The sequence below is a fragment of the Anabas testudineus genome, chromosome 17, assembly GCF_900324465.2.
Source record: "Anabas testudineus chromosome 17, fAnaTes1.2, whole genome shotgun sequence".
NCBI lineage: Eukaryota > Metazoa > Chordata > Actinopteri > Anabantiformes > Anabantidae > Anabas > Anabas testudineus.
In genome coordinates this window covers 21638800-21648683 of record NC_046626.1, presented here as the reverse complement: position 1 = coordinate 21648683, position 9884 = coordinate 21638800, and the positions used below count along the sequence as shown (strand labels likewise).

At 39.9% G+C, this 9884-nt stretch overlaps 1 protein-coding gene across 1 annotated transcript; it reads left to right on the top strand.

Moving 5' to 3' along the window:
- Positions 1-1205: 1205 nt before the first annotated feature.
- LOC113171880 lies at positions 1206-9170 on the top strand. The gene is made up of 4 exons (XM_026374618.1): positions 1206-1367; positions 7965-8409; positions 8542-8616; positions 8718-9170. Exons 1-4 carry the CDS (start codon positions 1206-1208, stop codon positions 8876-8878), a joined length of 843 nt encoding a protein of 280 aa, XP_026230403.1. The 3' UTR covers positions 8879-9170.
- The last annotated feature ends 714 nt before the right edge of the window (positions 9171-9884 follow it).

Here is a 9884-nt window from a genome sequence, read left to right as displayed (position 1 = left end):
CGAGGGTGAGTATGGTGGTCTGTTTGGAAACTGGAAGTGACTTCACGGCCAAGATAGCCGACCAACTGGGAGCACATGGAACAAATGGAGGACACTGGAGATGAATGGCAGGAGTGGCGGCTGACAAACGGTGGAGAGTGTCCAGGAGTGTAACAAGAGTATCACAGAAGCACAATGAGAAAACAGAATTTGATGAAAACCGAGTCTGAGGTTATATTCACAGGCAGTCCAAACAACAAATCCAAAAGGCTAAACTTGGAGGTCAAGCAGTTCAGAGATAAGTCCGGGAGGCAAAATCCACAAATAGAAAAGACAATCCAGGTCAAAACACTAAAGAGGTCCAAACAGACAGAGCAGGGAAGGGAACAACGAGGGAGAAAACAGATCAGAGGAAAACACTCAGAGAACCAGAGGGGTAGACGGGAAGCAGGGTCAGGTCAGGCTGGTCCAGTGAGGGGGAATCCGGTAGAGACAGGGTAGAAAGGACCTCCTGTGGTTCTCTGTGGAGCTTTTAATGTTAATACGCTGAACGTGCTCCTCTGTCCAGTCAACATACTGTGCAGAGGGTGGGAGGGATTGTCCAGGATTGAGAGGAGTTTAGACAGCATCCTCCTTTCAGCAACAACATGTAGAGGGTCCAGCTCCACCCCCAAAACAGAGCCAGCCCTCCTAATCAGTTTGTTTAGTCTGTTAGTGTCTCCACCTTCATGTTGCTGCCCCAGCAGACCACAGCATAGAAGATGACACTGGAACCACAGACTCATAAAACATCCTCAGCATGGTGCTGCAGACGTTGAAGGACTGAGTCTCCTCAGGAAGTACATCCGGCTCTGAGCCTTCCTGTATAATGCTAATGAGTTTTTAGTCCAGTTTGCTGTCCAAGTACACTCCCAGGTATTTGTACTTGGACATGTCCTCCACCTCTATACAGGGGGGTATAGAGAGAGGGATGACAGGACTCCCAGATCCAAGTCAATCACCAGCTCCTTTGTTTTACTGATATTGAGTTGAAGATGGTTTCATCCAAACCAGTCAATGAAACTGTCTGATACTCTGTGACATCTCCACCCTGAATACATCCAACAACTGCAGAGTCATCAGAGAACTTCTGAAGATGACAGGACTGAGTTGTACCTGAAGTCTGAGGTGTACATGGTCTGCAGTCATTGAGGACTCTGGGATATATACTCGCTCAGCCATAGCTAATGCTAAGGCTAGCCCGCCGGAGCACACCTCCTCCCCGCTTTGCATGTCCAACAGGTTTGCCCCTCTCAGTGATCCAGCCGCTGAGAAAGGTGGTCATTGGAGACTCTGTAGACATGAGACACGTGAAATCAGCCAGGCCTTTAGGGGCTCCAGTGGCACTGGTTAGGTGTCTCCCAGGTTTTCAGAGAAAGTGGTACATGCTGGAGCTAACGATATACGCCTTCATTAGTCAGAGGTTAGTGAGAATAACTTTAAAGAGGTGTTTAAAATAGCAAAGGCGATGTCCAATGATGTAATGATGTTGCTCCTCTGAAAAAGAAACTAGTGAGTCAGAGGAAGTTAACTCCATGGTACAATTCACAAATCCGTAGCTTAAAGCAGAAATCACATAAGTTGGAAAGGAGGTGGCGTTCCACCAATTTAGATGAATATTGCCTAGCCTGGAAAGATACTTTAATAATATATAAAAAAAAGCCCTGCGTAAAGCTAGAACTTCATATTACTCCTCATTAATAGAAGCAAATAAGAACAACCCTAGGTTTCTTTTCAGCACTGTAGCCAGGCTGACAAAGAGTCATAGCTCGGTTGACCCTAGTAGTGTTCCAGTTCCTCCCTCTGTCTGTGGGTTTGGTTCTGTTTTTGTTCTGTCTCACTCTCCTGCCACACGCCCATATATGGACTTCCTCCACTCTCCACTCTCACTCACCGGACTAATTGACTAATTCAGTTTACCTGGTCATCCCTCCTTTTTATAAGCACCCCTCAGTCCGGTGCTGGTTTGTTGACATCATACATGCTGTTCATCCCATTCTCTCTGGTTAGTTCATGCATTCATTCATTCATTCATTCATTCATTCATTCATTCATTCATTCATTCATGTATGTCACTTCTGCTTATTCGTTCATGCTGCACACTACTCCTCCACATCTCTGGTCAGTCTGTTTGTTCGTTCGTTCGTTTGTCTGTGAGGCACCTGTCTGTTTTTGGATTGTAGGTTTTGATTTGTTTGCTCTGCGTTTATGCAGCATTTTTGGTTGATACTTTGTCCTGTTAGTTTTGTATGTTTGTTCCTGTTTGCCTGCCTTGCACAGTGATTTTGGTTTGTTACTTTGTACATTTAGTTTGTTAGTTTCATGTCCGCATTAGTGTGTGGTTTTTTGTTGGCACTTTGTATGTTGTTAGAGTTTTATTTTGCGTTTCTGCCCGTGTTCCCACAGCGTTTTCAGTTGTTACTTTGTATGTCGGGTTATGGTTGTTAGTAGGTTTTGCCACAGAGTTTTTGGGGTCTCTTTAATTTGATACTTTGTTAGTTTGTGTTAGTTCCCTCTGTCCCCTGACCCTATTGTTAATAAATATCCTTTTATTCTTACCTGTTTGGTCCCCGTCAGTCCTGTCAGTCCAAATTCTAACAAGTATTCCCTCAACTCTCAGCAGCAATGACTTCATGAATTTCTTTACAAATAAAATCATAACTATTAGAGAAAAAATTGATCAGATCCTCCCTGCATACAGCATGGACTGTACAACAACTCTAGATCCACGCTCCTACTTCGACTGCTTCCTCCCCGTAGATCATTCTGAATTAATTTCAGTAATTAATTCCTCTAAACCATCAACATGTCTCTTAGATCCCATCCCGACTAGACTCCTCAAGGATGTCTTACCTTTGATCAGCACGTCCATATTAGATCAGATCAATCTATCTTTACAAGCAGGCTACGTACCACAGGCTTTTAAGGTTGCTGTAGTCAAGCCCCTGCTCAAAAAGCCTACTCTGGACTCAGGGGTCTTAGCGAATTATAGACCAATGTCCAATCTGCCCTTTATCTCTAAAATCCTTGAAAAGGTAGTTTCTAAGCAATTGTACGACCACCTACGTAGTAATAACTTGTATGAAGATTTCCAGTCAGGATTTAGAGTACATCATAGTACAGAAACAGCACTGGTAAAGGTCACTAATGATCTTCTATTAGCATCAGACAATGGACTACTCTCTATACTCGTCATGTTAGATCTTAGTGCTGCATTCGACACTATAGATCACAACATTTTATTACACAGACTGGAACATGTCATTGGAATCAAAGGAACAGCACTAGAGTGGTTTAAATCGTATCTATCAGATAGACTTCAGTATGTACACGTTAATGATGAGTCTTCGATGCACAGCAAAGTCAGCTATGGAGTCCCACAGGGATCTGTGCTTGGACCGATTCTTTTCACTTTATATATGTCCCCTTTAGGCAATATTATTAGGAAACACTCTATAAATTTCCATTGTTATGCAGATGATACCCAGCTATATTTATCTATGAAACCAGGAGAAACTAATCAATTAGTCAAACTTCAGGAATGCTTAAAAGACATAAAGACCTGGATGTCCTCCAATTTCCTTCTCCTAAATCCGGACAAGACAGAGGTTATACTGTTTGGGCCTAAAAATCTCAGACACTATGTCTAATCACGTTCTCACCATTGATGACTTAGTTCTGGCCTCAGGTAATACTGTAAGAAACCTCGGAGTTATCTTTGACCAGGATATCTCCTTCACTTCATACATAAAAGAAATCTCTAGAACTGACTTTTTTCACCTGAGAAACATTAAAGTTAAAATTAGGAGCATCCTGTCCCAAAGTGATGCTGAAAAACTAGTCCATGCATTTGTTACTTCCAGACTGGACTATTGTAATTCCTTATTAATAGTTTGTCCCAATAACTCATTAAAAAGCCTCCAGTTAATCCAAAATGCTGCAGCCAGAGTTCTGACTGGAATTAGTAAGAGAGATCATATTTCTCCTACGTTAGCTTCTCTCCATTGGCTCCCTGTAAAATCCAGGATTGAATTTAAAATTCTTCTCCAACCGTATAAATCCCTTAATAATCAGGCTCCATCTTATCTTAAAGACCTCCATATCTTCCAAGCAGAACTCTACGTTCTCAGACTGCAGGTTTACTTGTGGTTCCTAGAGTTTCCAAATGTAGAATGGGAGGCAGAGCCTTTAGCTACCAAGCCCCTCTCCTGTGGAACCAGCTCCCAGTTCAGGTTCGGGAGGCAGACACCCTCTCTACATTTAAGACTAGACTTAAAACTTTCCTTTTTTATAAAGCTTATAGTTAGAGATGGATCAGGTGAGTCGGAACCATCTCTTAGTTCTGCTGATATAGCTTAATCTGCTGGGGGACCTCTACTGATACACTGAGCTCCTCTCCTCTCTCCTTTCTCCTCTATCCATTCTATTTCTACCATTTCATGTCATTAACTTTGTGTCTTCTCTCTCCTGTAGTTGTGTTTCCTCCTCTCTGTCTCCCTCTCTCTGTACTTTTCTGCAGGTATCCTCGGCCTGGAGCTGTACATCTCCAGAATCCAGTTCATCTGCCCAATGTTCTTGCTGCTTGTTGTTGTCTTTATTGCCTGCTGTTCTTTTCTCTCTTCTCTTTCCACTCACCCCAACCTGTCGAGGCAGATGGCCGCCCACTATGAGCCTGGTTCTGCTGGAGGTTTCTTCCTCTAAAGGGAGTTTTTCCTCTCCACTGTTGCCTAAAGCTTGCTCAAATGGGATTGTTGGGTTTTCTCTATAATTTTTTGTATAAATATTTTTATCTTAAACCTTACACTGTAAAGTGCCTTGAGATAACTTCTGTTGGCGCTATACAAATAAAATTGAATTGAATTGAATGTAATCTGCTCTGGCCTCCTTCCAATGAGACGTAGCAACATAACTTACAGCAGGTTATGGCCGCTGAGCCACTATCTTATTTTAACTAAAGTGTGTCATATTAATAATGTATACGCAGCACTGCTCTACTTCATTAAACATACATTCACTTCAAGTACCGCACAGAGCTTTCTCAATAATCTCCCAGAGTTATCCACTGTGATTGGATCACCATCTGACCCCACAGAACTAGACCAGGCCACTAGAGTCATCATTCCGTTATACCTTAGACCAGGGGTGTCAAACTCATTTTAGTGCAGGTGTGAACTGATCCTAATCTTCCTGGGGATGGATGAAAGGGCAGTATGATAAATAGACAGGTTGTGTCTGAGGCCTCCACCTCTGTTGAGTGAGGGTGTGTTGATTTGCATGAGCTGCTGGCCGCCCACCCTGAGCCTGGTTCTGCTGGAGGTTTCTACCTCTAAAGTGAGTTTTTCTTTTCTCCTGTTGAGTTTTCTATATAATTCTGTTTACAGTTATATTTTGTTAGATCTTAAACATTTTTGGACACACTTAAAGAGCCACTTTAGGGGTTAAGGGGGGACTTAATATTAAATTAGTCTCTCTAACCAACTAATCTTCAAACTGAAGAAGCTATTTGATTAGTTGTAAAATGTTTCAACCTAAAAATAAGGTAGTCCAGTTGCCAGGACTCAACTTCCAGATACCATGCTAATGCTACTTTTAGGGAAAGCACAATTTCTTGCATCAATGCCTCCGAATGTTCTATTAATACAATTGTTATATTCAATTTAAGTTAGCTGTTTACATCCTGCAATAAGTCTAACTTGAGAGACTATTTCAAAATGCATATTGTTGCTAATTGAGTAAAAGAATAAATAACAATATGTGAAAGTTTTGACAGTTAAAACTTGAATTTACAAAACAAAGTGGATAAAACAGAAACACAGCTGACAAAAAGGGGAGTGTTATTAGTGTTGGAGGTTTTTGAAACAGGAGATTATAAAATTACCAAATGAAATGTCAGACAATCAACAAAGATCTATGGTTCATCATGAGGGGAACATGAATGTTTGAACCAGTTTATCTGAGAATCCATCCAATTGATGTTGAAATATTTCAGACTGAACAATAAACCTCAGCTGACACATTGAACAGCAGAAAGGTTTTTGTATCAGTCTCTGTCACTGTGGGAGGATACCTCTACTGGATCTTTGGCTCTGGAACTAAACTTTATGTAACAGGTAAGAACAAACATTTCTTTATTTGTTTGTTTATACAACAAGTTTTAATTGATCAGGATATTTATGATGCAAAATAAAAAGTAGGATCAACAGTTCTACGGTTCATCCTGATGAGAACATGAATGAACCAGATTTACTGAGAATCCATCCAATAATTAACTGAACAATAAAGAAAAACAAAAACAGTCGTGTTGATCTGAACATTAGAGAAAAACCTCATGGAGCTGAAATCTGATCCTGGTTCATCATCTGCACTCGTTCACCTCAGCTGACACATTCAACAGCAGAACAGGTTTTTGTATCACTCTCTGTCACTGTGAGACTGGATCTTTGGTTCAGGAACTAAACTGTATGTCACAGGTAAGAATCAACTTTCTTTGTCCTCAGTCGTTTTATTGAACAAGTGTAAAATGTGTTTAAAGTCAGTTTGTGCTGCTTCAGACTTTCCATGTTAGTTTTTCCTCATTAGTACAGAGTTCCTTCTGCAGCCGTTCTTCAATGAAAAAGTTCAACAACATGTGAAAACATGTTGAAATCTCACTGCACCACAAGGAATTCTTGATTTGTGCAGGAGCTCAAAGAGTTTAGAAGAGTCCAAAAAGTCTGTGTTGGAACTGGGTTCTGGATTCTCCTCAATCATCAGACTGTTTTTCTTTTCTCTCTTCTCTCTCCTGAAATCAGTCCAATTCCACATCAATGATTGTGGAGGATTTTCCTGCTCTCTTCACTTTTTGGACTCAGTTTAGAGACAAAGTGAATTTTAGTGATGAGCAGGATTCTTCACTTTCACTCGGATTCTGAAATGTTCAATATTTCTTAACATTATTTTCCTGGACAGAACATTTCCAGAAACTCTTCTAATGTCAGATCAAGTATTTGTGATCAGTGGATAAATGTGTTTTACATAATCAGTAAAACTGATTCAAATACCTTGAAGAAAACATTAGTAGTATCCAGTATGTAGTATTACACATACTGCAGAAACTCTAGGATCTGAAAGTTTCAGCTCTGAGTGCACGATAAATAGAAATAACATTAGAATGTAGAATGTATTTTCAGTGCAGCTAATATATCCTGTATGAACATGTAAAATATGTTAAATCAGAGTTTGACAGAAATCTACTACTGTGATTATTAATGGAACATTTTAATGTAAAATGTTTAAACTAAGGTCAAAATATTTTTACCTTAGCACAGAAACAAGTATTTAATAATAGTGGAGAATTTCTTTGGCTAAAGGTTTTAACAAAGGGAAAATGTTTAATAAATTATTCGAACCCAATGTTACAATATACTGTTTTATTAAATAAGTCTTGTGCTGATGTATATGATGCTTTGTTATTCATAGTAAATAAAAAATGTACAAAAACATATAATAATAATAATAATAAAATACATTTAAATATATATTCATATTAGAATTAGAATATGAACAATAAGTTATTATAATATTTTCTGTGTATATTACTTTATGTTTGTTACATAAATAATTACAATTAATATTCACAACAAAGTGAAATATATTTAAAATAATTTGAGGACAAGCAACTATTTTGTTCTTTGGTTGTACAGTGTATTATCAAGATTAAAAAAAACGGTTATGTGCTAATAAAAGTTTTTACGCTGTCAATGGATCAATCCCAATTTTTAAACAGCTGTTGTGGTTTGGTTGCCACATTTTCCTGGTCTGCACTCTACCAGTGTTGTTTACCGAGCACGGTTTGTCGACCCTGTGTCAGTAACAGGATCTTTGCTAACATCAGTAAAACTGATCCAGTCTGTGTAGTGAACTTTGTGTTGAGGACTAGTTTACTAGAATATATCTAGTGGAGATAGAAGAAAGTTCTACTGGATCCGAGTCCAGGTGGTTTCCAGGATCCCACTGAATTTGCTGCAGTGCTGGAAGCTGCTGTTGACTGTGTGAATGTGTGTCTGTGCTGCTTGTTGCTGCTTCAAGCTTCAGGTGAGCAGGTGCTGAAGCCCGTGGTGAGCGTGTACCCAGCAGCATCCAGAGACCACGTGGAGGGGAAGAGCTCCCTGCTGTGTGTGGCCTCAGACATGTTTCCTCCTCTGGTCCAGTTCTCCTGGAAAATCCAGAAGAAGGAGGAGGAGGACGACTCATGGGACGAGTCGAGCCCTGCTGAGGGAGAGCAGCTGGAGCTCCGAGAGTCGGGACGCAGCGCCTCCATCTTGCTGCTCCATCAGCCACAGAACAGCACATATAAATACCGCTGTGAGGTGAAGCATGAAGGGGGGACAGTGGAGGCCCAAACACAACAAGGTGATGAAGGTTTGGTGACTGTGTTCAGCAGGGATTCAGCTTCATGTGGAGACGCTGTCACAGAGAGCAGAGCAGCAGAGCACTGCCATTTGTCCCTGCTACTCCAAACATGTGACTCCTTTTGTGTTTCAGAGCTTCCAGCTCCAGCAGCCTCCTGTCCTCCAGAGAGAGAGCCAGCAGACCTGGCAGCTCTGCAGCAAGCTGACTGTAAGATCACCTGCTGCCTCTCTGCATGGACAGCTCCAATGTTGTGCTGCAGAGAGAGCAGAGCACTGACTGCTTTCTGTTTGAATCCTTTTGTGTTGCAGTGGTTCCCCTGGATCCTCTCCAGTCTCAGTACCAGGTGAAGCTGCTCTGTCTGCTCTACACAGTGCTGATAGTGAAGAGTCTGGTGTACTGCTGTGGACTCTCTCTGCTGAGGATCCTCACAGACAACGGAGCATCCAGCAACTACTCACATGATGACTGACTGTTTTCTGCTGCACTTTTCTCACCATCACATCTCATCACTTCATCTCATCGATCACTTTGATCCGTTTTCAGAAATATTAGTCAAATGTTTTAATGAACAGGTCAGATACTTTCTCAACATGATAAATACACATAATACAGAATATTGAGTGTGACTTAGTGTAAATAAAGGATTCTCTATCTACTACCACAAACTGTTTCTGCAAGTTAAGTTGGACGTGTTTAACGTTCACGTATTTTTACTTTTGCTGTTTATATATTGTGCGACAAGTGTGATAAGATTTCCAGATTCTTTCAGTACAAGATTCAAAATAAAATGAAAATTAACAATGTTTCTTTGTAATCTTCATTTATATGAATTAATTAGAGAAATAAGACAAGTTATTACGACAAGAAACATATTCTGACAGTTTTTTACCCATATTTAATTCAGGTTGTTGAAAATTTTCAGAACGATGCCAAAAACAGCATAAAACATAATCTTAAGGCAGAAAAGTCCATTTATCTCATTTATAGAAGTATGTTTGGATGTTTCCACATTAATCTGGTTGATTTATGATCATCACTGAACATGTAGATTAACCACTTATTATAACTGTGTCAGTGTGGTTATAAAACTCTATGCTGATGATACTGTTCTTTACACAAGTGAATAAAATGACACAGTCAGCTGCACAAAACTTATATAAAAATACAATTGATCTTATTTCCAAGTTGCAGGAACTGTGAATAAAGTTATTCTGCTTAATTATTTATGAGTAATGTAAAATGTTACCTACAGTTTGTGTCATCATTTACACTTTAAACCTATTTTAACAAATGTTTAAAATGACACAGTTACAGTAATTTTACAGTGTCAGTAAGTGAACAAGTTCAAATGTGTTTTTCAATTGATGTTTTCTACAATGGTTGTAAATTCTAATCCAACAGTGACATCTGCAGTTTTCTAAAGTAACAATCGTCCATGTTGTGTGTTGATTATTATTTTGGAGGATAATGACCGA

Coding starts and splice junctions, on each gene's coding strand:
- LOC113171880 (XM_026374618.1), top strand. CDS start 1,206: ATGCTAAGGCTAGCCCGCCGGAGCACACCTCCTCCCCGCTTTGCATGT. Junction 1,368..7,964: donor TAGGGGCTCCAGTGGCACTG/GTTAGGTGTCTC, acceptor TAGTGGAGATAG/AAGAAAGTTCTACTGGATCC. Junction 8,410..8,541: donor GGAGGCCCAAACACAACAAG/GTGATGAAGGTT, acceptor TTTGTGTTTCAG/AGCTTCCAGCTCCAGCAGCC.